General features: G+C 48.6%; 2 protein-coding genes across 2 annotated transcripts; both read left to right on the top strand.

Moving 5' to 3' along the window:
• The first annotated feature begins 79 nt into the window (after nucleotides 1-79).
• LOC125527879 (phosphatidylinositol transfer protein PDR17) lies at nucleotides 80-6,543 on the top strand. Its single transcript, XM_048692384.2, is given in 6 exon segments — nucleotides 80-417; nucleotides 1,812-1,903; nucleotides 5,254-5,430; nucleotides 5,516-5,614; nucleotides 5,706-5,951; nucleotides 6,080-6,543. Coding segments are annotated over 5 exon segments (879 nt in total). The 5' UTR covers nucleotides 80-417; nucleotides 1,812-1,840; the 3' UTR covers nucleotides 6,374-6,543.
• A 19,141-nt stretch (nucleotides 6,544-25,684) lies between these two features.
• On the top strand, nucleotides 25,685-27,327 carry LOC147974642 (anthocyanidin 3-O-glucoside 6''-O-acyltransferase-like). The gene has a single exon (XM_087517640.1). The coding sequence runs from the start codon at nucleotides 25,767-25,769 to the stop codon at nucleotides 27,141-27,143; it is 1,377 nt and encodes a 458-aa protein (XP_087373766.1). The 5' UTR covers nucleotides 25,685-25,766; the 3' UTR covers nucleotides 27,144-27,327.
• Nucleotides 27,328-27,930: the final 603 nt, after the last annotated feature.

Below are 27,930 nucleotides of genomic sequence, written 5' to 3' on the forward strand. Positions count from 1 at the left end.
AAATCATATTCCCTTGGCCAAGAATTTGACGCACTGAAGAATCCAAAGCCCTTTGGCGCATGCCAGCGATGCCGGCATGTTACTCCCCAGAGCGCTTCACCGTCCACAAGCTGACACTCAACCGCAACATCAACACCAATTGCGTGATTCCACAGATCCAATCCAAGGCTTCGTTTCGGTGTTGCGTCCTCAACTCCTCCCTCTGTCTCCCACTCCCTCGCTTTGACTATTCCCTCGCTCCCGCTCCCGCTCCAACTCTCTCGGCATCTCCCTTTTTAATAACGCCAGCCAGCGACGCCTGTGCAGGTCAGGTCTTGCCGGCATTGCGTCGGTAAATCTCGCAATCCCACGTTCTTGGTCATAGTCGCAGGCCTGGTCCGTCTCCCTGGGGCTCCTCTCCTCTCCCGGTCGATCCTGGTACGTACGGAGATTTTTCTTGATCCACTTTTCATTCCCTGTTCTTGCTGTCTTGCTGCTGGATTGACAACTGATGTGCTGGATTTCTTTCCCATTCATATTCTGATGATGCATTGAACTACTCGTGCTCGGCTTATATTCCCTGCCCTTGGTGATTGATAAAGCTTGCGCTTGTCTCTGAGACCATCCATCAAGAACACCTCATTCTCTGTTTCATGTCGCAGTAACTCTGCTAGCTAGTACGAACATCACACCATGGCGTTGCAGAGGGCGCCACGCCCCATCGGCCGTGCCTGGATCGACAGACGGAGCCACGCGCACGCGCTGGGGGCGGGGCAACCTTCTCCCCTCCTCTTCCTTTGCCGAGTCCACGGCCGGCGGCAGCGGCTGGGTGAAGAGGATCGTGCGTGACCACCAGGCCGACGGGACGGCGCGGGGAAGGTAGCTGCGCGCCTTCCACGGGACAGCGGCCTCCAGGCGGGAGACGGCGGCGGGGAGCGCCGTTGCGGGGAGAGCGAGGACGGACAGGAGTGGGGGCTCTGTGCCGCCGTCCACCTTCCCCCCAACCCCTGATCTAGATCTTCCATGGGGGGAATTTTAGAGGAAGAAGATAGAACCGACATGTGGGCCCCACATGTTGACAGATAAAATTAATGGAGTAGCACACTAGAATTCGAACTAATACCTCCGTTTCAAATCTTTTGAATTAGCTTTGTCTGAAGTCAAAGTTCTCTATATTTGACCAAGCCCATAGAAAAAATTGCTGATATCTATAACATCAAATACTTATAGTGTGGAAAAATATTGCATGATGAATCTAGCATTTGTTTGGTATTGACATCAATATATTTCTTCTAGATGTGGTCAAATTTAAATAAGTTTGATTTAGGATAAAGCTAGAACTTCGAAAAGATTCGGCACGGAGGGGGATATTATTATCACCTTGTAACCAACTGTAATTGGCATTTTATAGTCCATGGTTGAACTTTTTTACAATACCAAAACAAAGTGAGGTAACACGCATCTCTCGTTGTATTTCCAACCAACTTTCACAATATTGACATTTTCATCCTGTCTAGGTTTATGTTTCTCTCAAAAGCCACTATAAACTCATTTGGAAGTATGGTCAAACAAGAAATTATATTTTCCATACATATGCATTCATATCAGTTGTGCAGAATCTAGCATGTATATTAATTGACCCTCATTTCAAATTCTTTTGTTCTTCAATAGATATTTGATAGTTCTTGAATACATATGCATTCATTAAATTGGTATTTTCTTGGAAGTACTATCTAAAATGTAATTGTACTCTACTCAAACATTTGAAGTGGGTTTACACAAGGGTTGGCAACTGTTACCTAATTTTGCTCCAATGCCTTTTTTGTTTAAAGGTTGAGCATCATTGAGAGTTGAAGAAAACATGTTTTGGAGAAAGCAAGCTTCTCATTTTGATTTAGATGATGCTGAGCAGAGACAAGCAAAGGTATTTTTGAGAAACGATATCATACTCTGTTTCCTTGTGGAGCTATTATCATGCAAATTTCATGGGTGCTAGTTTAACAAAAAGTTTCATGGTGGCCGCATCTGCCTGTCTCGCGCTTCGTCCTTATATGCATTTATTATCAAATGAAAATGGTCAAACTATAAACTTAATTTAACCAAATAGTAGATTGAAAGATGTGAAATAAGGGTCACTATTTCACTTTCTCTCATACATACATTTATTGGGACGCAAACTGGTTATTCTCATCTCTTTGCTATAATTGATGTTCACCTGTCATGGAATATTTTCTTTCTCCATGATAACAACTCTCGGTTTTATGCATGCACAACTCCACAGTTAGGGCATCTCCAACGCCGTCCCCCAAATCAGACTCACTATCCATCCGCAGACGCATCCAGACTCATTTGTAGACACGGATACGGGAGCCGACCATCCAACCTTGTCCATCAAACATCCACCCATGTTTTTTTATCTAAAGTCTGCAACACTCAAACTAACTATAGATGAGCACAATTCTTTGAGTACTGAATATATTCAATTGCAACACAAGTTCAAATTTAAATATTAAAATCCAAAAGTTAAGTTTTCAAAAAAAAGTCAAACTTGAATTCAACTTATGTTCTAGTTGTCCCCGTTAAACGCTCATAGATGCTCAATCAGATCATTCTTAAGATGCACATGAGTTCCTCGATGCCAAATATGTTGATGCATTTGGACGGAGGAGCTTCTCCTTCAGTCAACCTAGCAAACAATGAAGACCGCTGCAGCATGTTGATGTCATTGTGACCCAGGCATGCCAAAGAAAGCGTGCCAAGTCCAGAGGTCTTGTGATGCAACAACTTCAAGAATGATGGTGGGCTTCTTGACATAACTGTGATATTGCCCTTGTACAACATATGGGCAGTTATTCCATCTCCAGTGCATTCAATCAAGAGATCCGAGTATACCTGGCCACTCTCTTGCTACTGAGAGTGCCATGACCTTTCAGTGTTTGCGACAGTTCGTTCTTTCAAGTACTGCAGTCCAACACCTTGACCAGTGCAGTAGAAAACCTAACCATAGCAACTACACATGTGCTTTCAGATATCCAGAGGTACTTGTCTCACGAATCTGTGGTTGTGCCATAGTCCAACATCCTCAATGCAGCCATACACTATAGGTAACCAGAGAATCCAATTTTTCCAATGACATCCTTCTTCAAGTTGAAGTAGTCATCATAGGCCCAGACACCATTATAGAGGCAATCAAAAACATTTTTTCGCATCCCAAAGTGCAGACAAAAATTGTCCACAAATAGAGCATCAGGGGCAAAGTAGTCGTCCATCAGCGTCAAATGCCCTCATGACCTCTTCAGATTCAACACTCGATGTCCCTTGATTGATCCGTTGAAATTCAAAACATGCTCCGCACTCTCCACATCCACTTGGGCCACCTACATCATCGCATTTTCAGCATCATATTCACCCTCATCTGACGAGGACGGCTCCATGAAGTTGTTGTAGAAGTACTCGTTTTCCGAATCCATCGTGGTTGCTTCAAAGTATCAAAGTAAAACAATTGTCAATAGTTTGGCTATGTCATTTGGACAAACACTTGTCTGGCATGGTGTCCAGTATGAACGACAGGTGCAGGAGCGGAGGGTACCTGGGCGGCAGATGAACGAGGGGGAGGGGGGGGGGGTAGCATATGTAAAGCGGGCTTGGTGCCCGGGTGGAGCGGCGGAGGTAGGCCTGGGCGGGTGGCTAGGTGGTACAACGGCATTGTTGTTGGCCTGGAAGGGAGCGGACACAAAGCAATGGGGGAGGGATGGCGTGGGAAAGATGTGGGCTCTGGTGGGGTTTTGGCTGGGCTGGGGTATCTTGAGTCCTATGTGGGGGATGTCCAGACTCCCCACAAACCTCCCCCAACTTTGCATCCAATTTGCGGGAATTCAGACGTGTAGACTTTTTCGCGGACGTATGCATCACCACATTGGATGGAAAAAATGGCCCAGACATTTGTTGGTGTTTTATGGCACGGCATTGGAGATGCCCTTACATAGGTTTTTTTTTTTGCAGTTGTATATGTTGTTTTGCTCAAAGGGATATAAAATGCAACAATCCAGCTGCATAATCTACTTCCTACGTTCACTATTATAAGATATTTTAACTTTTCCGAATTGGATGAATATAGACATATTTTAGTGTGTTTGTTCACTCATTGAGTCTGTGTAGAACATATTGAAATATCCGAAACATCTTATATTTGTGAACGGAGAAAGTACTTCTTATACTTCCTTGCAAGGATGGTCAAACCCTCTGATGATAATGACCATTTGCAAAATGTGGTTTACTTGGCATAGTGTTTTGTTAACAATTCAGGGTTCACGTAGTCTACTAGTTGAAATTTTGTTTTGCACAAAATCACAGGGTGTAGAATTTTAGGAGTATGAAATGTCTGACCAAGCATTTTTTTCATCCAGTTATACATATACCTGTATGTTGCAACCGAATCACCATAGTCCCCTTTTGAACCAGAGCCTCCAGGAGCTTTCTTAGGAGCCCTTGTGTTTCCAGTTGACTGGAAGCTCGTAAGGGGACTACAGTGATAAAAATATAAGTTCTTGTCACAGAGAACTGTTGTTCCTTCTTTTTAATAAAGGGCGTTTTTTAACTTAAAATGTAGCATTAAGCGGATACATTATCAACAACATCCAGTCTCTGCATAGCTAAGATGCACAGAGCCAAACACACAGCCTAACAAAAGAAAAGATAAAAACCGGCATATCAGCAACAAAGAAGTAATAAAAGACCGACACTATGCCTATGTCGAAGGAGGTGGTGAACCGATCCAGAGATTATGCTATCTCCCATATTGGGTAAAAACCTCCCTGACTTCCCGCTCCAACCGCATACAGATACAAGGTTCAACTATTGTTCATCGTTATCTGTATAAAGCATACAAGGTTCACACGTACTCCCTTTGGTTTTATATACAAGGCCACTTTCAAAAATACAATTTGCATCTCTACAATGCCTCTATCCCTTCCCGAGAAAAATCAATTAGATTTTTGCCTTGTATGATGATGCTTATTAATGCAAATGTTGCATGCAGCCATAGAGAAAGAGGCACCACATGCAACATGTTTAAATACTAGCCTGAATCATGAGAGGTTTTTCACATAATTAATTGTGCTATTGATTAGTTATCATAATTTTCTTGGTATATGAAAAATGGGATAGTGGTCTTGTGTACAAAAAGAAGGGAGTATTTATTATTCTATTCTGTTAATTCAAACATGTCTGCTATTTTCTCATCAATTCTATAATGTAACAATCTCCTGGGGACAGATCAAGGAACTGAGAGCTGCACTTGGGCCTTTGTCCGCCTGTGGAGAAAAATATTGCAATGAAGCATGCTTGGTAAGATATCTCGAGGCTCGCAACTGGAATGTTGACAAGTCTAGAAAAATGCTTGAAGAAAGTCTCAAGTGGAGGGCAGCCAGGAGGCCTGAGGATATTCGCTGGGTAATTTTTTTTTAATTTTCATTTTCCTTGCTTGCATTCATCAAGTAGCTGATGTCCTCATTAATTGTTTTATTCTTCAATTCAGCCGGACGTTTCGGTAGAAGCAGAAACGGGTAAAATGTACAGGGCACCTTTCACAGATAGAGAGGGGAGAACCGTGATCGTAATGAGACCTGCAAAGCAGGTAAGAACTCAACATGTTCCTAGCTAGCTTGGGAACCGCCGGTCTCCTAGCTAGAACTCACCTGTATTTTTATTTTTTAAAACAATTTCAGAATACATCATCTCACGAAGGGCAGTTGCAGTATCTTACATATACCTTGTAGAATGCAGCCCTCAACCTGCCTCAAGGTCAAGACAAAATGGTGTGGCTGATAGACTTCACAGGATGGACACTGGCCCATAGAAGTCCCTTCAAGACTTCCAGAGAGAGTATAAGTACCGTGCAAAACCATTACCCGGAGAGACTCTCAGCTGCATTTATGTTCAATCCGCCCAAAATATTTGAGGCTTCTTTTAAGGTGTGGCCTTTTTCTTCGTAAATGTAGTGTTGCTTTATCCAGGAAGCTCTTTTAAAAAAAACAGCTATAGATCGATACAAAAAGGTACCATACTTGTTTACCAGCTTAACTGTTTCAAATGCTCTCAGGTTCTCAAAGTCCTGATTGACCCGAAATCGGCCCAGAAACTTAACTTTGTGTACAAGGAGAACGAGGAGAGCATGAAGACAATGTACAACCACATTGATCCAGAAGTCCTTCCTGTAGAGTTTGGAGGGAAGAACAATGTAGTGTACAACCATGAGGATTACTCTAAGTTGATGACAAGAGATGACATCAAAACGGCAAGCTTTTGGGGGGCAGATGGTAACCATGCCATGAACGGGCACTCGGTTCCTGAAGGTAAATCGCAGTCATCACTAACTGTTGCTAAAGCAAGTTGAGAAACATTGGCCAGCCATCTCACAAGGTGTTGCTAAAGCAAATTGAGATGCACCAGGCAGCCATTATGAGCTTACGATGGCCTTCAGTGCAGTTCTGAAAGAGGTATAAAGAAATGCAACTGTAGAATATCTTGCTATACTTTACCATCATCAAATAAGTGATTTCATTACTATCCCATGGCCAAGATATCCACACACTAATTAACATCAAGTGGTATTTATTTTTGGGAAAGATCTAGTGGTAGAGTACTCCGTATTTGGTAGTACTCCTTCCCACAAAATAGATCTCCCACGTTTTGTCTTGATTTTTTTTTAAATGATCAAAATTATAGGTCAACATTCACTATAAAAGGTAAATATACTATGAATACATATTGGGTGTTTCCCCTACCCCAGTACGTTTTTACACCCCCTTGATAAAAGTGGATCGGTCGACCCTACCATGACGCCAGACGGCACCACCACCCTGCGCTCGTCCATCATCACGAGTTCGCCGCCTAGAATCGGCTTACACCTGGCTACGCAAAAACTGAACTTGAACAGAACTTAATGACCACTATTTTCCTAGATTTTTTTCCTAACCTTCAAGCCCAAAAAGCTCCATCTTGAGCCCAGCCCCGAAAACAGGCAGCTCCTTCTTGGCTGCTAAAGCCACCGGAAGCGACACGAATGTCGGCAGGCTTGTTGCGTAGACCGCAAAAATGATCTTGCTCTGAAAGTTGTATCTCTGAATTTCAAAAGCATGTACCTGATCGTGGTGGGATTCAACACCACTGACACCCTATTCAATTCATTTCCAGCATGTATCTAATCTGGAAAAAATGGAAAATAATAACCGAGAAAAGAAGGACTAAAAAGGAAGAGATAAATATGATGGGTAAAGTAGTGAAATGAGACATGTAAATAGACTGGAAACCAACTGAAAACTTGCTAAACTAGTTAACTAACCTTCCTTCATGGTAACACACAAAACATGACTGAAGAAAATGACACCTAACACTGAAACTACTGACGATAACTGACGAAAATGATGCCTACTCGTTGTTGTCGCCTTCATCTATTTCAAGTAGTGCACTGCTAGTACCATAGATGTTCAATGTGCATGCAAATCCGTTTGGGGGTTTCGATGCAGGGCAAGAGGGAAAACAGAACATGAACAAGGAGATTCAAACCAAAATGTCCTACCCCCAAGACAGACCGAGGGACTGAAAATAAATAGCAGGGCCGTCCCCACACATTTGGGGCCCCAGGACGAAACGCAAAATGAGGCTCAAACATTAAACATATATAGCTAATACAACTAAAGTATACTTTCATTTAATTCAATTTCTTAATTGTGTGTTATTTCATATAATTTCAAAATACATCAATTATGAATTTAAAGTACTGAAGGTACTGCTAAAGCAATAAAACTAACATCTTCTTCTACTGAAAAGCATCATTACATGTATTCTAGGCTTACCAAGGTAAGAGAACAAAAGAATGCGAACCTTGAAACTCGGATGAACAACTATCTTCGAAATCTTGTATGAGCAACTATCCTCAAAATAGTTCTATCTGAAACAATCAAAGAAATGCATGGTCGATCGATGATTTGAGAACAAATACATGATAGATGGACAAATGTCATCAGGGTAATAACAAAAGGAGAACAAAAGTACGCTCTGCCAACAACAGCTAGACGAGCTACAATACATGATCAATTGATGAATAATGAATAGATCGATGATTCATTGGAGGTTTCATGCACAAAGTCAGGACTGTCCTGCAGACAACCTGATAGCATAACTACAGTATTACTAGTACATGTTCAGCGGGAATCAATTCTGAAAACCAAAATTTAAGAGCACGTCGCAGTTTAAGTTTAGTGTCGTGCGAGCAAGACAAGTAATTCAATCATGGATAATTAACTAATTATCGATAGGAGGAGAGTAGGAACAGCAGGAAGTTACCTATGGATACGGTGGTACATGCATTATCGAGAGGCCTAAACTTGAGGCGGCCAAAGAAGGCGCAGATTACAGAAAATTGTTGCACGGCGATGTTGTCATCCGGCAGCGCGAGTCGAATTTCTGAACCGGGGTTGCGCTACGCTTCGGCGCTGTCATCGTCTGGCGGCGGGAGGCGAACTGCTCGATTGGGGTTGCGCTACGGCGCTGTCGTACATCAGGGATGATCCAGCAGGCAGGTAAGCTGGGCCTTTTTCAACCTGACACAAAACTGCGATTTGGGGGCCCTAGGAATTTGGGGGCCCTGGGCGGTCGCCCACTTTGGCCCCCCTTGTCGACGGCCCTGATAAATAGACAATGAATGAAGAATGAAAAATGAAAAACGGAATACTGAAAAAAAAGAGTGAACACTAAATACAAAAATCTACTACTATAACTGAAGAAAACTCTGAACAACTGAAAGAAACCTGCATTGAAGATGACTGAAGCTGAAACTGGCATAATGAGGAATAGAAAGACTGAAACTGAGATAAGGACAAACAGATAGGACTGAAACTGAAACCGACATAATGAAACTGGCCGAGAAAATAAAAAAAAATGATTATGAGAGACTACAACCGAAGAGAGAAAAACTGATTGAACTGAGATACTCAGCCCCATAAAGCACCATAGTCTGCCCCTGTGAACGTACCGATGACAACATCAACATTCCGGACAGCTGCCCCTTTTCATATTTGTCTGAACACCTCCCATGGAAACTACCAAAACAACTAGGCATGGAAGATGGTTTGGTAGATACTGAAAAACTAAGCAAGAACAATCCAAGAAAATGAAAAAAAATGTACTGAATAACTAAAAACTCTGAAGCACTAGAAACTCTATGAGCAATGAACAAAACGAAAAACTGAATAATGACAAACAAATGTGAAAAGTGAGCATTCTGAAAACTAAGAAGATGAAGCACATGTACTGAGAAACTAAAATAATAAACATAGATTATATGTCATCTGGGGGACCTCAACTAAGATGGACAATGAACAACTAAGATAACAAAAGAAAAACACCGTGTCTACGCAAAAAAAAAGAACCTTAAAATGAAAAGCGTCGTGCGTGCGAGAAAAGTGGCGAGAGCTTGACGACGGCTGGAGCTAACGTGCGGGTTCCGCCTGGCGGTGTGAGAGAGAGACACGAGAGAGAGAGAGAGAGATGCGGGTGCCCTCCTTTGAATAATTCCTTTTTGATTTTTTGAATGAACTCAAAAATAAAATTGACTTTAATTCTTTTTGGGAAATATAAAAAATCTCAAAATATTAATTTGGGCTTAATAAAAATACTTTCATGCCTACATAAAATATTTATTGTCACCCTATTTTTGGAATATCAATTTATTCCCTAAATATTTATGGTTCAATTTAATTGCCAAATGACTTTAGGGTTTAAAAAATAGGGATTTATGGAAATTATTTTCCAACCAAAAATTAAACAAGGTCACAACCTTTTTGTGAGCTCGAACTTTTGGTTTTAATTCCCAAATGAAAATTTAGGGTTCTGAATAATGCCAAAAGTTTTATTTGAGCCACATTTTCAATCAAATCAAACAACTCCTAATCAAAACTAGCTAATATCAAGCAATCACAATAATAACTCCCTCCGATTTATTTATTTACACTCCAAATTTGGGAAAAAACTAGGATGTGAGAGTTGATGGGATACAAAAATATTCCGTTAACATAAATAAATATGTTTTTTTGTGGAAGAACATAAATAAATATGTTAACGGTGTAAACAATGGCTTTTTGTAAACTGTATTGTTTTACTCTTGCCTTGTGTATTTCATATGGCGTTCTTTTTGCATGGATATTTCATATGGTGTTGATGTTTTTAAGTTTTTATGCAAAAAGTCCCAAGGCCATATATTAAGTATCATAGCTCCTTACAAACACATTTCCATCAAAATAAAATTACATTCAAAATCATGGGAGCGGCGAAGTCTTCTTCCTCCTACATCCATCGGCGCCACCACGTGAGCATACATCATTGCCGCCTCTGGGTCTGCACCTCGATTGAGCAAACTTTTCAAAACCCATGTAGAAGCAACCGTCGAGAAGTCATCGATGATGACCAGGAGACACCGACGGCCACGGTCTGCGAAGCAAATCACCGATGAGGGCATGTAGAAACTCCGAAGATCATGAAAGGCGGCTGAATCCAGATAGATCCTCCGAAAACCTAAATGGTTATACCGATCGGATGTCGGAAGACCCGCCTGATGAAGCTATGTACCTAGGGTAGGGTCATGGATCTGTCCAACATACCCTCCCCAAGGACATCTCTACAAAGAATCAGAAGCAGTCGAAGAGAAAACATCATCCACTCGACCATGAAGATGTGCTCACTCGACCACCTTGAAGACACTCGACCACCAGAAGATGAGAAACCCTCCACTCTGCAACGGTCATGACTTAAACCATAGCTTTATGGGCATTTATAACACTTTATTGTAGACGTTACCAGTAACGCCCCCACCTTTATGAGCATTGAACCCTGTGTAACGGAGGGGAGTTGGGGTCCTGGCGCACTCTATATAAGCCACCCCCCTCCTCTGGGACAAGGGTTCACACTTTCTGTAATTCACACACATATATTCAGTCGACCGCCTCAGGGCTCCGAGACGTAGGGCTGTTACTTCCTCCGAGAAGGGCCTGAACTCACAAAACTTGTGTGTACAACTCCTCCATAGCTAGGATCTTGCCTCTACATTCTCACCCCTACTCTACTGTCAGTCTTAGAACCACGACAGTTGGCGCCCACCTTGGGGAGGTGTCTTAGCGACTTGTTGGAGAAGTTGCAATTTTTCCGATCCCCTTCATCATGGTTCCAGGCGGAGGTTTGGTTGAGGGCCGCGAGATCCGTCTCGGCGCGCTCGTGTTTGTCGCCGACGACTCCACTTGGCTTCAGGAGGCTCCACTCGACGCCGACGTGCTCCCCGCCCGCGGGGCGACGCACTTTCACGCGTGCGTCCGCAGCGTCCTCCTGCGGCAACCGTCGACCCAGTACCAGTCGACTCCAACAGCCTTCCCCCTCCCTGCGGCTCGCCGGAGCAAACGCTCCGGTCGGTCGAGGCTTCAGCGGTGGGTGAGGCATGCGGTGGCCCGCCAGTCGGCCACCCCTCAAGTCGCGGCGATCGAGCCCGACGAAACTCTCTACGGCCTGTTCGATCTGTCGACTGGCTCCGTAGAGACCGCATCCGAGTGCGACAGCAGCGACCCAGCGGCTGAAGTTCTGATGGTCAATGGACCACGCAGCCCTCCTGGCTTCAACCATGAAGACGGAGGCGACGGGAACGGTGATCCGTCGCGCGTTCACGAGGAGTACCGCCCCGAACCCCTCTCCTCGCAGCAGAGGGAGGAACTTCGCCGCTGGAACATGGATGCATTGCATACTCCTATAGTTGGAGAAACCCCTGAGGCCCAGGCCTTGGAGCAGGCGCGCTTGGCCAACCTGGCTGAGCGCACTCGACTGGAGAACCTCCAGCGCGCACTCGACGATCGCGCTCGGCAGCGCGCTCCCAAATCCAGTCGACGCCAGCTTTTTCCTCCTCCGACTCAGGTATACCGAACCCCGATCTAGAATTTGGCTGCTGCTGCCCGGATAGCGGAGTCGATCCAACCCTCCCAGTCAGAAGCTGGTCGAGGTCTGGTGCAGATCCGAGCCTTGCTCTGGGCGGCGGGAGAACATAATACGGTTGTATCTCAGTCGCGGGATAGGATCCACATCAGATCCGTGATGGCAGGCACAGTTCAGTCGGCCCATAGCCCAAGATCTCCTCCGAGGTGTGAGGGACGTGGGGATCGACGAGATCAGTACAGAAACCGAGAGCGGTATGATCGCCGAGTCGATCGTGATGATCGCCGTCGAGTGCCCACGCCTCCCCCAAGGAGCGGGTCGTACGTGCCTCGGCAGCATGAAGACAGACGCCCTCACAGTGTCGGGCGAGGTATTCCAATCGACCCCAGAGAGCCAGGCTTTGATGCGAGATCTATTCTCGTGTAGGGCTTGGTCGACAGAAACAGAGCTCACCGAGAGGGCCATGATAGAGATCCACAAACCAGCAACAGGGTGCATGTCTCTGGTCCAGAGTGCTTCAGCAGAGCTATCAGAGCTGCGGTGATTCCCCCCAACTTCAGGTTGGCGTCTAGAGTTAGTAAGTTCACCGGAGAGTCCAAGCCTGACACTTGGCTTGAAGACTACCGAGTGGCTGTCCAGATTGGTGGCGGCAATGATGAAGTGGCCATGAAACACCTTCCTCTGATGTTGGAGGGCTCAGCTAGAGCATGGCTGAATCAGTTAGCGCCTGGCAGCATCTATACTTGGGAAGATCTCGCCCGAGTGTTTGTCAGAACATTCGAGGGCACTTGCAAATGGCCGGCAGGTTTGACAGAGTTGCAGTGTTGTGTTCAGAAGCCGAATGAAACTTTGAGGGATTATATCCAGAGATGGATCACCCTGCACCACACGGTACAAGATGTGTCAGATCATCAGACAATTTGTGCCTTTAAGGAAGGCATCAGGTATTGAGAGTTGAATATGAAGTTCGGCCGGACAGGAAATATGACTCTGGCTCGGATGATGGAAATTGCCACCAAGTATGCCAATGGTGAAGAAGAAGAGCGACTCCGGAGCGGCAAGCACAAAGCAGTCGCCCACGAAGCTGGAGGAGGAAACTCCGGTCGGAAACAGAAGCGCAAGGCCGAGCCAGCTGCTCCGGGTGAAGCCTTGGCTGTGGTTCAAGGAAAGTTCAAGGGGAAGCCCAAAGGGCCATAGAACCCCAAGAAAGTAAAAGATCAAGATGGGAATGACGTGTTGGATCTGCCGTGCTATATCCACACCAAAAAAGATGAAGAAGGTAATTTCATTTACCCGAAGCACACCACTCGCCAGTGTCGGCTCCTAATCCAGCAGTTCCGAGAGAAACAACCCAAGGAAAAGGAGAAAGAAGCAGGCAAGGCTGAGGATGAGGAAGAGGATGATGATGGTTATCCCCACGTGAATTCCACTCTGATGATTTTTGCTGACGTTGAGAGCAAAAGTCGATTGAAAGTCATCAACAGAGAAGTGAACATGGTCGCTCCGGCGACACCCAGTTACTTGAAGTGGTCGCAGACTGCCATTACATTCGACCAGTCTAATCATCCAGCGCACATCGCCACCCCTGGGAGGCAAGCACTGGTGGTTTACCCGGTGGTCAAAGGCACTCGACTGACAAAGGTCCTGATGGACGATGGCAGTGGCCTGAACATACTGTATGCAGAAACTTTGAAGGGAATGGGCATTCCGATGTCCAGACTCAGTGAAAACCATATGAGTTTCCATGGGGTCATTCCAGGCAACAAGGCTGCATCCCTCGGTCAGATTGCACTCGACGTGGTTTTCGGTGATTCTAAAAATTACCGTAAATAAAAGTTGACGTTTGAAGTTGTGGATTTCCAGAGTGCTTATCGTGCAATTCTGGGCAGGCAAGTTTATGCACGATTTATGGCTCGACCATGTTACGTGTACCTCAAACTGAAGATGCCTGGTCCCAGAGGAGTGATCACTATCTCTGGTAATCGGAAGAAGGCAAAAGAGTGCTTCCAGAAGGGCTCAAAGATCACCGATGCCCGGATGGCCATGGTAGAATTGCAAGAATACCAGAAAAATGCAGATCCGAGTGACTTGCTGCGAGCCAAGAAACCAGCCACAGATTCAGCATTCCAGTCGTCTGGTGAAACGAAGTTGATTCACATTCATCCGACAGATCCCAATGCTGCTCCGACTCACATTTCAACCTCACTCGACTCCAAATAGGAAGAAGCGCTCATACAGTTCCTCCGTGAGAACTGGGACATCTTTACATGAAAGCCTTCTGACATGCCGGGTGTTCCCAGGGGACCGGCTGAGCATCGTTTGCGAGTCGACCCGAAGGTGAAACCAGTTAAAGAGCATCTTCGACGGTCCGCCGTCCAGAAAAGAAAGGCAATCGGTGAAGAGGTGGCTCGGCTTTTGGCAGCTGAGTTTATCTGAGAGATTTATCACTCCGAGTGGTTAGCCAATGTTGTCATGGTCCCAAAGAAAGACGACTCACTTCGTATGTGTATTGATTTCAAGCATATCAATCGGGCCTGCCCGAAAGATCACTTCCCTCTCCCTCGCATCGATCAGATAGTCGACTCGACTGCAGGGTGCGAGCGTTTGTCCTTTTTGGACGCCTACTCCGGGTACCACCAGATCCGTCTGTACGGACCCGAGGAAATAAAGACAGCTTTTATCACCCCGTTTGGGTGCTTCTGTTATGTCACAATGCCATTCGGTTTGAAGAACGCCGGAGCCACATTCATGCGGATGATTCAGAAGTGCTTGCTCACTCAGATTAGTCGGAATGTGGAAGCATACATGGATGACATTTTGGTTAAGTCACGTAAAGGTTCCAACCTACTGACTGACCTTGCTGAAACCTTTGCCAACCTCAGAAGGTATGATATCAAGATCAATCCATCAAAGTGCACGTTTGGAGTTCCAGGCGGAAAGTTACTCGGTTTTCTTGTTTCTGAACGAGGAATCGATGCTAACCCAGAGAAAGTAGGCGCTATACTCCGAATGAAACGCCCTGTGCGTGTGCATGATGTCCAAAAGCTTACTGGTTGCTTGGCCGCCCTAAGTCGATTCATTTCTCGCCTCGGTGAAAAGGCGTTGCCTCTTTACCGACTGATGAAGAAATCAGACAAGTTCGAGTGGACCCCAGAAGCTGATGCAGCATTTGCAGAGCTAAAAGCCCTGCTTTCCACCCAGCCGGTGCTTGCTGCTCCAATCAGCAAAGAGCCTCTACTGCTTTATATAGCAGCCACTGGACAAGTCGTCAGTACAGTACTTATGGTCGAGCGGGAAGAAGAAGGAAAAGCTTATAAGGTTCAACGTCCAGTTTATTATATTTCCGAAGTCCTGACCCCGTTAAAGCAGAGATATCCTCATTATCAGAAGCTTGTCTATGGGATTTACATGACCACGAAGAAGGTTGCACACTATTTTTCGGATCACTATGTTACAGTCGTCAGCGACGCTCCATTGTCAGAGATTCTGCACAACAGAGATGCAACTGGTCGAGTGGCCAAATGGGTGATTGAACTCCTTCCCTTGGATATCAAGTTTGAGGCAAAGAAAGCTATCAAGTCCCAAGCAATAGCAGATTTCCTCGCTGAGTGGATCGAACAACAACTACCGACTCAAGTTCACTCTGAGCACTGGACCATGTTCTTTGACGGATCCAAGATGCTGAGCGGTTCTGGTGCTGGAGTAGTTCTGGTATCCCCCCGAGGAGACAGGCTCAGATACGTCCTCCAGATTCACTTTGATTCCTCCAACAATGAAGCAGAATATGAAGCACTCCTGTATGGGTTGCGCATGGCCATCTCACTCGGCGTCCGTCGCCTCATGGTCTATGGCGACTCAGATTTGGTAGTTAATCAAGTGATGAAGGAGTGGGACGTCAGAAGCCCAGCCATGACTGGTTATTGCAACACGGTGAGAAAGCTTGAGAAGAAGTTTGAGGGGTTAGAACTCCACCACATACCCCGACTGAAAAATCAAGCAGCCGACGATTTGGCAAAGATAGGTTCCAAGAGAGAAGCCATTCCCGGCAATGTGTTTTTGGAGCATATTCACTTGCCGACAGTTCAGGATGATCCTTTTACTGAAGAGCCCCCGCAACCTAAGAGCGCCACAGATCCGACTGAAGTCAAGGTCCCAGCCGTGGTCGACCTGATCATGGAGGTTCTGGCCATTACTCCCGACTGGACGGTGCCCTACATTGCGTACATCCTCAGGAAAGAACTCCCAGAGGATGAAGAAGAGGCTCGACAGATCGTCCGTCGATCCAAGGCCTTTACTGTGATAAGAGGGCAGCTGTTCAGGGAAAGCGTGTCTGGAGTCGGTCAGAAATGCATAACACCAGAAGAAGGTCGAATGATCCTCAATGACATCCACTCGGGGACCTGTGGTCATCATGCGTCCTCTCGGGCCATCGTGGCTAAAGCATACCGAGCTGGATTCTATTGGCCACGCGCAAATGAAATGGCGAAAGATATAGTCGACAGATGTGAAGGCTGCCAGTTTTACTCTGACTTGTCTCACAAGCCAGCGTCAGCCCTGAAGACCACCCCCCTCATCTGACCCTTTGCTGTTTGGGGACTGGATATGGTTGGACCACTGAGAACTGGCAGGAGCGGCTTCACTCATGTGCTTGTTGCAGTCGACAAGTTTACCAAATGGATCGAAGCTAAACCTATCAAGAACCTTGATGCTAGCACCGCTGTCAGTTTTATCAGAGAATTGACATTCAGATATGGAGTCCCACACAACATCATCACGGACAACGAATCGAACTTCGATTCCGATGAGTTCAGAGCTTTCTGCGCCTCTCAGGGCACTCGAGTCGACTATGCTTCTGTCGCTCACCCGCAGTCGAACGGACAAGCAGAAAGAGCTAATGGCCTAATTCTTAAAGGACTGAAACCCCGACTGATGCGTGATCTCAAACACGCAGCAGGCGCTTGGGTTGATGAACTTCCGTCAGTTCTGTGGGGTTTGAGGACAACTCCTAATCGGTCGACCGAACGAACTCCTTTCGTCTTAGTCTATGGAGCCGAGGCTGTTCTGCCAAGTGATCTGCTCCACAATGCACCCTGAGTTGAGCTCTTCTCCGAAGAGGAAGCAGAGCAGGCCCGGCAAGATTCAGTCGATCTCTTAGAAGAGGAAAGAGAGATGGCCTTGATCCACTCGACCATCTATCAGCAAGACTTGCGTCGATTCCACGCCAGAAATGTGAGGGGTCGAGCCTTTCAAGAAGGAGACCTGGTTCTTCGAGTGGATCAACAGAAACCACACAAGCTTGCCCCAACTTGGGAGGGGCCCTTCATCATCACCAAAGTTCTCCACAACGGAGCATACCATCTTTACAACATTGAGCATTAGAAAGACGAGCCACGGGCTTGGAACGCGGAGCTGCTCTGCCCCTTTTATACTTAAGCACTCATTTGAATAAAATGTAATAAGAAACACCTTTGTAATTTGTTTATCAAAGACAAGAGCTTATGGTCCTATCATTCGACTGTTGCGTTCTTATTTACTTCTGAAATCCCCCAGTGGGTGGGCTTAGTCGCGAATCCGTTTCGCCTAAGTTCAAAAAAATCCTACCGAGTGGAGAGCAATCCTCCCATTCGGGGGCTTAGCTGCAGTCCAGTACTCGCCTAAGTTCTCTCACTAGGAGACTTAGCTACAGTCCAGTACTCGCCAAAGTTTGAAAAATCCTACCGAGTGGAGAGCAATCCTCCCACTCGGAGGCTTAGCTGCAGTCCAGCACTCACCTAAGTTCTCTCACTAGGAGACTTAGCTGCAGTCCAGTACTCGCCAAAGTTTGAAAAATCCTACCGAGTGGAGAGCAATCCTCCCACTCGAGGCTTAGCTGTAGTCCAGCACTCGCCTAAGTTCTCTCACTAAGATACTTAGCTGCAGTCCGGTACTCGCCTAAGTTTGAAAAAATCCTACCGAGTGGAGAGCAATCCTCCCACTCGGGGGCTTAGCTGCAGTCCAGTACTCACCTAAGTTCTCTCACTAAGAGACTTAGCTGCACTCCAGTACTCGCCAAAGTTTGAAAAAATCCTACCGAGTGGAGAGCAATCCTCCCACTTGGGGGCTTAGCTACAGTCCAGTACTCGCCTAAGTTCTCTCACTAAGAGACTTAGCTGCAGTCCAGTACTCGCCAAAGTTTGAAAAAATCCTACCGAGTGGAGAGCAATCCTCCCACTCAGGGGCTTAGATGCAGTCCAGTACTCGCCAAAGTTTGAAAAATCCTACCGAGTGGAGAGCAATCCTCCCACTCGGAGGCTTAGCTGCAGTCCAGCACTCGCCTAAGTTCTCTCACTAGGAGACTTAGCTGCAGTCCAGTACTCGCCTAAGTTAAAAAAATCCTACCGAGTGGAGAGCAATCCTCCCACTCGGGGGCTTAGCTGCAGTCCAGTACTCGCCTAAGTTCTCTCACTAAGAGACTTAGCTGCAGTCCAGTACTCGCCTAAGTTTGAAAAATCCTACCGAGTGGAGAGCAATCCTCCCACTCGGAGGCTTAGCTGCAGTCCAGCACTCGCCTAAGTTCTCTCACTAGGAGACTTAGCTGCAGTCTAGTACTCGCCTAAGTTGAAAAAATCCTACCGAGTGGAGAGCAATCCTCCCACTCGGGGGCTTAGCTGTGGACCATCACTCGCCTAAGTTCTCTCACTAGGAGGCTTAGCTACAGTCCGATACTTGCATAAGTTTGAAAAAAATCCTACCGAGTGGAGAGCAACCCTCCCACTCGGGGGCTTAGCTGCGGTCCAGCATTCGCCTATGTTCTCTCACTAGGAGGCTTAGCTGCAGCCCGGTACTCGCATAAGTTTGAAAAAATCCTACCGAGTGGAGAGCAACCCTCCCACTCGGAGGCTTAGCTGCAGTCCAGCACTCGCATAAGTTTTCTCACTAGGAAACTTAGCCGTAGTCCGGTAATCGCCTAAGTTTGAAGAAAATCCTACCGAGTGGAGAGCAATCATTCCATTCAGGGGCTTAGCTGCAGTCCAGTATTCGCCTAAGTTTGAAACATACCCCTATCCGCAAGGACGACGAGGTACAGGTCGACTGCAACCTTCTCCTTCGGAGCTGCGGCACAAGTACAACGTCCGCTCCATCCCTATCCGCAAGGATGACGAGGTGCAGGTCGACTGCAACCATCTCCTTCGGAGCTGCGGCACAAGTACAACGTCCGCTCCATCCCTATCCGCAAGGATGATGAGGTGCAGGTCGACTGCAACCTTCTCCTTCGGAGCTGCGGCACAAGTATAATGTCCGCTCCATCCCTATCCACGAGGATGACGAGGTGCAAGTCGACTGCAACCTTCTCCTTCGGATCTGCGGCACAAGTACAACGTCTGCTCCATCCCTATCCGCAAGGATGACGAGGTGCAGGTCAACTGCAACCTTCTCCTTTGGAGCTACGGCACAAGTACAATGTCCGCTCCATCCCTATCCGCAAGGATGACGAGGTGCAGGTCGACTGCAACCTTCTCATTCGGAGCTACGACACAAGTACAACGTCCACTCTATCCCTATCCGCAAGGACGACGAAGCGTTCCGAGCGGTGAGCAAAGTCCATTCGAAGGCAAACACAAGCACATTCGGAAATAAACCAAATTCAGATAAATCCTAAAAGTTCCAAGCAGCAAATCAAAACTACTCGGGCACCAAGCCCGAAGGAGTTCAACGGTTACAACAATCACTCGGCATTCTGAGGCAAATTTAAAGGAGATTCAAGTTTCATAAGTTTGTTCACTCGGCCGGAGGAGGGCTGGCAGGCTCCACGAATGAGTCCAGGTCGATCCCATCAGCTATCCGAGCGGCGACAGCAATGAAAGTCTCCATGAAGGACTGGAAGTCGTGCTTTTTGGTGTTAGCGACTTTGACCGCAGCCAGCTTGTCTTCACGAACTTCCTTGCAATAGACTCGCACCAAGGACAACGCCACGTCAGCACCACACCGGGCGGAGGATTTCTTCCATTCTTGCACTCGGTCAGGGATTTCGTTCAGTCGAGTCATCAGGGATTCCAGATCGTTCTGAAGCGTCACCTCCGGCCAAAGCGATGAGTCGATTCGGGAGACTACCTCCTTCATGCGCGCGAGGTAGCTTATGGCGCTGGCGATATGGGACTCCAGTCGGAGCACGTTCATCGCAGTTTCGTCACAGACTGGAGAAGCGATAGGGTCCAGACTCGTCTCGACTCTTCCAGTTTCCTCGTCGAAGTCTTGACAGAATTTTGCAGCAAAAATTAGTCAATCGATCGAGCAAGATCCGATCGCAAGCATCAACACAGTCGGATTAAAAGAAATACCTTCCAGCGTGAGATAAAGCTTCTTGGCAAGAGTCCTCAGATAAGCTTCCGTGTCATTCCTCTTGCGGATCGCAGACTCCAGCTTTTCATTCAAGGCGATCTTGTCCTTCTTCAGACTGGTCACTTCGCGGTTAACTTCATTAAGACAAGATTTCAGTTTGGTCACCTCTCCTTCCAGCGTTCCGATTGAAGCAAGCTTCTGGTCTGCGAGAGCAGTTTTTATCTTGGGCTGCTTTTTGCGTGGCGGCGAGGTCCGAGTCCTTCTTCTCCAGAGCCAACTTCATTTTCTCTACAAAGAAGCAATCGAATCAAAGAAGAGATCAAAGAAATGTATTGAAAATCAGTCGATAGTCAGTTACCTTCCATACCAGCGGCTTCGTCTTGAGCTTTCTTCAGATTCTGCTGGGCTAATTCCAAGTCGAGGTTGAGTTGCCTCTGCTTCTCCTCAAGTTCAGCAGACTTAGAAATGAGAGTGCAAGACTTCTGCAGAAGGCAAAAGACGGATCAGTCGATAAGATCAAAAAGTTGTTTACTTCCGAGTGAATAAAACCTAAAGAAGTTCGCTTAGACCCCAGCCGACTACACACAGTCGATTGCGGTCTCAGGGGCTACACCCAGCGGGTGCACTTGGCGTGCCCCCGCTAACTAAGACTCAACTCGACTGGTCTGTCCGGCCCAAAAAAAAGCCTGCTCAGACCCCAGCCGATTGCCAGCAGTCGACTGCGGTCTCGGGGACTACACCCAGTGGGTGCACTTAGCGTGCCCCCACCGGTTCAGATCCCACTCGCCCAGACCGAGTGGACGAACGAAACTACTCGACCGGTCCGCCTGAGTTGAGTGTAAGGAGTACAAAAGAAAGGAAAGAAGAACTCAGACCCCAGTCGACTGCCAGCAGTCGACTGCGGTCTCGGGGACTACACCCAGTGGGTGCACTTAGCGTGCCCCCACCGGTTCAGATCCCACTCGCCCAGACCGAGTGGAAGAACGAAACTACCAAAAACAACAAAACACCCAGTGGGTGCTCTAATTCGACGCAAACAACAGCAGATTATGTAGAAGAAGATTTTTTCGAGTGACACTTCCTCACAGAGCAAAAACAGTCGGAAAGTCTACTCACTTGGACATTGGCCCGAAGGGCAGCACTGGCGTCGTAGGCAGCCTGGCTGTTCTCATGCACCGTCTTCACCCGCTCCATCATCATGTCAGCCTGTCGGATGGCTTCCGCAGCCGCTTCCGACTGGTTGTCCGGGACGGGGTAGCTGGTGAAAAAGTGAGCAGTCGACCCAGGTGCGGCGGCTTGGAGCTCTGCGGCGTGGAGTTGGACAGCTGAAGGAATCACAGGTGCAGTCGACGGTGCGGGATGCCCACTCAACAAGGGTGCAGCGAAGGTCACGGAGGCCCTGCCCGCGTCTTCAGGTTGACGGACATGAGGTGTTGTAGTTGGTTCTTGCCGAGCCATCGTGCCAGCTGCGACCTTCTTGCTCTTCCTGGGCTTAAGAGCCACATCTTCATCGTCATCTGGAAGATCAATGATGTTGGGTGGAGCTGCAAGGCAGATCATTCGACCCCAAGTGAACCACTAGAACACAATCGACCAAAGAATCAAGAACAAAATCGCAAGAGTTGATACCTGGGTTGGAGGTTACCGCATCTTCCATTTCCTCGTCCCGGTACTGGAAAGAAGAAGTTCCTGACGTAGCGGCACTGCAAAGACCCGCATTCAATCGGTTACGTCCGGTTAATCGAGTCGACGAAAAGGACCAGTCAGATGGTTACCCGGAGATAGTAGGAACGGTCACTTTGATCCTGGGCAAAGCTTTTGGCAGTTTGGAGGAGGTGGCTTTCGGCGCTTCCGGCGCTGGGGGCGGCGCAACTTTGGACTGCTTTGGAGCCTTCTCAATCGGCGTTGGAGAAGACGTCCTGGGGCGCTTCGAAGACTGACCAATCGGCGCGGCCACCAAGTCCGGAGCGCTCGCCGGGTCGTGAGCGTGTTTGGATCTCCTCTCCCTGCGAGGAGGCGAGTCGACTTCTTCGTCATCAGTTGATTCGTCGCTCGCCTCTTCTTCCTCGGCATCCGAATGCTCCTCGCCGCTCTCGCTACCGCTCCCTTCTTCCTCGGCCTCTTGGTCCTGCACTCCGTTGGGCATTGAGTACATGTCGATGAGGGCCTGAAAGGACAACGATCAAAGGAAATTCAATCGACCATAAACAAGATATCACTCGGTGAATCGGAAAGATACTTGATAAGGCAGAATTATACCTGCTCCGGCTGGTGCGAGTGTCAAATGGAATCACCCTCCTAGACCCCCGAGGGTTGTCTTTGTTGCTGGTGATCCCCATCAACCACTTCTCCAAGGTATCCTCGCTGACGTCCTCCGGGTGGATCCGAGTGGAATCCTAGAGCCCAGAGTACATCCACATCGGATGATCACGCGCCTGAAGAGGTTGGATGCGTCGACCGAGAAAGACCTCCAGCAGGTCCATCCCGGTCACCCCGTCGCGGACAAGCTGGACGACCCGCTCGACCAGCACCTTGACCTGCGCCTTCTCTTCTAGAACTACCTTCAGAGGGCGGGCTTCTCCACTCGAGCCAAGGAAAAGGGAGGAAGTCCAGTCGACTGACCTGGGGTCGGTTGATCCTTGCAGTAGAACCAAGTCGACTGCCAGCCCCGGACCGAGTCGGGAAGAATCATGGCTGGGAAAGTACTCTTGCTCCTCATCTGGATCCCCAGACCCCTGCACATCTGGATCACTTGTGTCTTCTCGTCACTCGACTTGGCCTTTTTGACCGACTGGGAGCGGCAGGTGAAGATGTGTTTGGAAAGGCCCCAGTGCGGTCGACAACCCAAGAAGTTTTCACACATCGACATGAAAGCGGCCAGATAGACTATGGTGTTTGGAGTGAAATGGTGGAGTTGAGCACCATAGAAGTTCAAAAAACCCCAGAAGAAAGGATGGGGAGGCAGTGAGAATCCGCTATCTACGTGGGTGGCGAGGAGAACACACTCACCCTCCCTCGGCTGCGGCTCAGTTTCGTTCCCCGGGAGCCGTGCCGACTTGTGGGGGATCAGCCCCCCCTCCACCAGGTCGTCGAGGTCGTCCTGGGTGATTGTCGAGCGGATCCAGTCGCCCTGGATCCAGCCCGCCGGCAGGCCAGATCTCGACGAGGATCCGCCCCGGCTGGTCCGCTTGCCCTTCGCCTTCGCTGTCGCCTTCTTCGCGCGTTCCAGCGCCACCGTCCTCTCCTTTCCCATGGCGACGAGTCGAGCTCGAGCAAAGGTCCGGCGACGAGGGCGGAAGCAAGCGTGGCGGAGAGATTGGGAGAAGAAGAAGAGAGAATGAGAGCGCACGGGGCAGAGGCCTGGTCTGGGGCCTTTTATAAGGTCGTCACCCGAGTGACTGACTGGTGGACCCAGGCAATCTAAAAAAATCCCGCAACAGTCGCGCGCGTAGTATGTGGCGAAAAAGGTGGCACGGGGATCGATGAGACTTGCCTAATCCGCCCCGATAACCTCGGTTCCGTCCATCTGGCACACTTCCCAAAATTCGAATCCCGCGAGATCCGCGGAGAGCAGAACAACCTGTCAGACTGAAGACAAACATCCTCTACATCATTATTCAGAATCCTACCGTGAAAATTCACTCGACAAAACCAAGAATGGACCAAGGCGACTGAGAAAGGAATCGGCGTCCCCACCTCAACTCATTGTTCCAGAACAAGATATACTCATAGCATAAAGAATGGGTCGAAAGTGTTCCCAACTCCTTCCCCACTCAAACCCTGATCCATTCGGGGGCTAATGATGAAGCTATGTACCTAGGGTAGGGTCATGGATCTGTCCAACATACCCTCCCCAAGGACATCTCTACAAAGAATCAGAAGCAGTCGAAGAGAAAACATCATCCACTCGACCATGAAGATGTGCTCACTCGACCACCTTGAAGACACTCGACCACCAGAAGATGAGAAACCCTCCACTCTGCAACGGTCATGACTTAAACCATACCTTTATGGGCATTTATAACACTTTATTATAGACGTTACCAGTAACGCCCCCACCTTTATGAGCATTGAACCCTGTGTAACGGAGGGGAGCTGGGGTCCTGACGCACTCTATATAAGCCACCCCCTCCTCTGGGACAAGGGTTCGCACTTTCTGTAATTCACACACATATATTCAGTCGGCCGCCTCAGGGCTCCGAGACGTAGGGCTGTTACTTCCTTCGAGAAGGGCCTGAACTCGTAAAACTTGTGTGTACAACTCCTCCATAGCTAGGATCTTGCCTCTACATTCTCACCCCCTACTCTACTGTCAGTCTTAGAACCACGACACCGCCAAAGACACAACTCCACTCGCCCTCTGCCGATGATAAGCTCATCCACGAAATGAGATAGGACTGGGATGACATTATCCCTACACTTTGGGGGGGGGGGGGGAGGGTCGCCTCACCTTCCCAAACCAAACACGAAACACGAAGACTCCCTACAAAATCTGAAACAAATTGCCCACACCGCTGCACACCAGATCCAAATCTGAGGCCAAGCTCGCTCCCGTGCAGGACTATGCACGGCCGCAGTCTTCCCCTGTGACCTAGCCATGCCAGGCCGCTGTTGAAGATTGCCGCGTTTGGTCCCTCCGACCGCTGCCGAGCACCACCTGACGAAGAACCCGGCCCCTCCCCAGCCCTCATCTCCTTTGCGGTCCAATGCAGCCCTCCTACACCTCCTCAACAAGACGCCCCCCGATCAGGACCTCCCCCTCCCGTCGGCGCCATGCAAACTTTGGACGGCGACGTGCCTTGGCAGCTGCGACAGGGGTAAGCGGCAGTTGCTGGCTAGGGTTCGGTCGCCCACCTCGACCTTGCAGCATAAATGGAGTACGTACACTATTTTTTGCATTGGAATACGTAGACAATGGCTATTTGTGAATTGTATTGTTTTACACTCTTTTTTGCGGGTGTATTGTTTGACTCTTCACTTGTGTATTTCATACGGTTCTGATGTTTCTCAGCTGACTGGGATACAACAATTTCTGAGCCGATCCTGCGGACCATTTCATTTAAACGCTGAGATTCGTGTGAGTAAAAGAAATGTATATAAAAAAATCTTAGTAGATTTCTAGCAGCATCTAGAAGCATGCAGGATCCTTTACGCTAGTCATTTATTCTTACAGATTTTTCGTATATTAAAAGGCCTTTAAAGCAGCATCTAGAAGCATGCATGCAGGATCCTTTCACATATCTTTCACTCACGAAGCAGCTTCGCTGCACGTCGATCTGTCCACAAGAGGTCAAGAACGTGTTCGCTAGCTACACGTATCGGGCACGCTTGGTAACCACGGGCAAACTCGAAATCTCGGCGCCACCAGAAGAATTGGCCCGTTGCCGTCAGAGATGATGTAAGCAAGCCATACAGTACAGGCCTTCTACTATTAAGCCGCTCTGCCTCTGCTTCATCTCCAAGTCCAAGTGCATCCTCCTCCCAAATACGTAGCAGCAATGGCGCCAGCGCAGCAAGTGCAAGTCTCGCCACCCCCGATTCTCAGCATCCTCGAGACCACTCTCGTAGCGCCCTCGCCCAGCGCCGGCGCCGCCCCGCCGGAGTCCTCCCTCCCGCTCACCTTCTTCGACGTCCTCTGGCTCACCTCCCCGCCCGTCGAGCGCGTCTTCTTCTACCGCCTCGCCGCCGACGCCGACGTCCCCGCCATCCTCTCCAACCTCAAGACCTCGCTGGCCAAAGCTCTCGGCGCCTACTACCCGCTCGCCGGCCGCCTCCGCCTCACGCCCGGGACGGCTGACCGCTACGAGATCTACTACCAGCCGGGCGATGGCGTCACCTTCACCGTCGCCGAGTACCGCGACGATGTGGGCTTCGACGACCTCGTCGCTGACAAGCCGAGGGAGGTCCGCAAGATCGCGCCGCTCGCGCCGCCTCTTCCCAAGGGGGACGCGGTGCTCGCGCTGCAGGCCACCGTGCTGCACCGCGGCCTCGCCATCGGCATGGCCGTGCACCACGCGGCCTGCGACGGCGCCATCTCCACGCGCTTCCTGCACACCTGGGCGGCGGCCGTCACCGGCGCCGTCGCTCCGTCACCTCCTGTCATCGACAGAACACTCGTAAAGGACGCAACGGGTCTCTACGACGTCTTCGTCAAAGCCATGCCGTCCGCCGACGAGATGGAGCACGTCAAGCTGTTGGACGACAAACTCCTCGCCACATTCACACTGTCCAAAGACGACATACAGCGTGTCAAGGACGTGGTAGCCGGCGAGGCGGGGCGGCGAGGCGCGGCGCCGCCGCGATGCTCCTCGCTGGTGGCCACCTTCGGCTTCATGTGGTCATGCTACCAGCGAGCCAGAGAGGATGCAGGAAGCAACGGCGGCGACCGCCCGACGTACTTGGTCTTCCCCGTCGACCACCGCGCGCGGATGAACCCTCCCGTCCCGGACGAGTACCTCGGCAACTGCGTCGGCGGCGCCATGCACGCCGCGCCAATGGACAAGCTCGTGGAAGCCGGCGCCGGCGGCCTCTTCGTCGCGTGCACGGCGGTCGCTGCGGCAATCGAGGAAGCGGTGCGCGGCATCAGGTCACCCGAGACGATCGCGTTGTGGTTGGACAAGTTTAGGGAGGCTGCCATGGCCGGCATGTGGACCGTGGCCGGGTCGCCGAGGTTCCGCGTGTACGAGGTGGACTTTGGGTTCGGGCGGCCGGCCAAGGTGGAGATCATGTCCGTGGCGAGAACCGGCGCCATGGCCGTGGCAGAGGGCCGGAGCGGCCGCGGCGGCATCGAGCTGGGCATCTCTCTGCCGGCAGCTGCCATGCAGAGCTTCCAAAAGTGCTTCCAAGATGCCATTGACTCGCTTCATCACCAGTAAACAGGGAGTGATATTTTTTTTGCTGTGCAATCGTGGTAGCTAATCAGGTGAAATTAAGACGTAGATTTGATGTTGAGGAGCAATGGTCAGCGAATCCATCGTGCATATGCACAGCTAGTGATGTTGGCACATTAATCTTCTTGGTAAAAAATTATTTTGGAGGTATATAATCCAAATTTTCTTCCGTGCAAAACAAAACTGCCAAAGTCATGACAGGGTTAAAAAAGTAAGGAAATTTTGATGAAATTTTCAAAATATCGCATATTTCTGTGGGGTCCGAAATACTTGTATCCCTGAAATTTTGAGCCCAGTTCAAACTAAAATTAAATTAGGTCAAGCTAAAATTTGTTGAATTTTGAAAAGTCAAGGTCCAGAATATTTTTTGATATATGTGAAATTTCCAAATTTCGCTACTAATATGCACAGAACCACCACTTTCACGTCGTAGCTCTCGGAAGACCACCACTTTACAAAATGTGGCACGCGAACCAAAAATTTGACATTGAGAAAAAACATTGATTGAAGATGCTAAGTGTTTTGGCAACATCACTAGTTGGTCAGGCCGTTTATCGGGCTGAGTTCGTGAAAAAAAATTCCACGTGGTGCTTCCCTCCAAACTGAATGAACCCTTACATATGGAGATTTTGATATGGCCTGGGGAAAGCAGGTCGTATTCTGTGTACAAGCTGGCAGCATAGGGCTCAAGGTTAATAAAGACATATGTCATTATTTTCAGACACAATAGGGACCGAGACAGGAGGATCCAATGTCTAATAGTATCATGTTT

Source organism: Triticum urartu, chromosome 4A (genome assembly GCF_056163025.1).
Source record: "Triticum urartu cultivar PI428250 chromosome 4A, HENAU_Tu73, whole genome shotgun sequence".
Classification (NCBI taxonomy): domain Eukaryota; kingdom Viridiplantae; phylum Streptophyta; class Magnoliopsida; order Poales; family Poaceae; genus Triticum; species Triticum urartu.

Bases quoted from the DNA above. Each gene is read 5' to 3' on its own strand.
- LOC147974642 (XM_087517640.1), top strand. From the start codon at position 25,767: ATGGCGCCAGCGCAGCAAGTGCAAGTCTCGCCACCCCCGATTCTCAGC.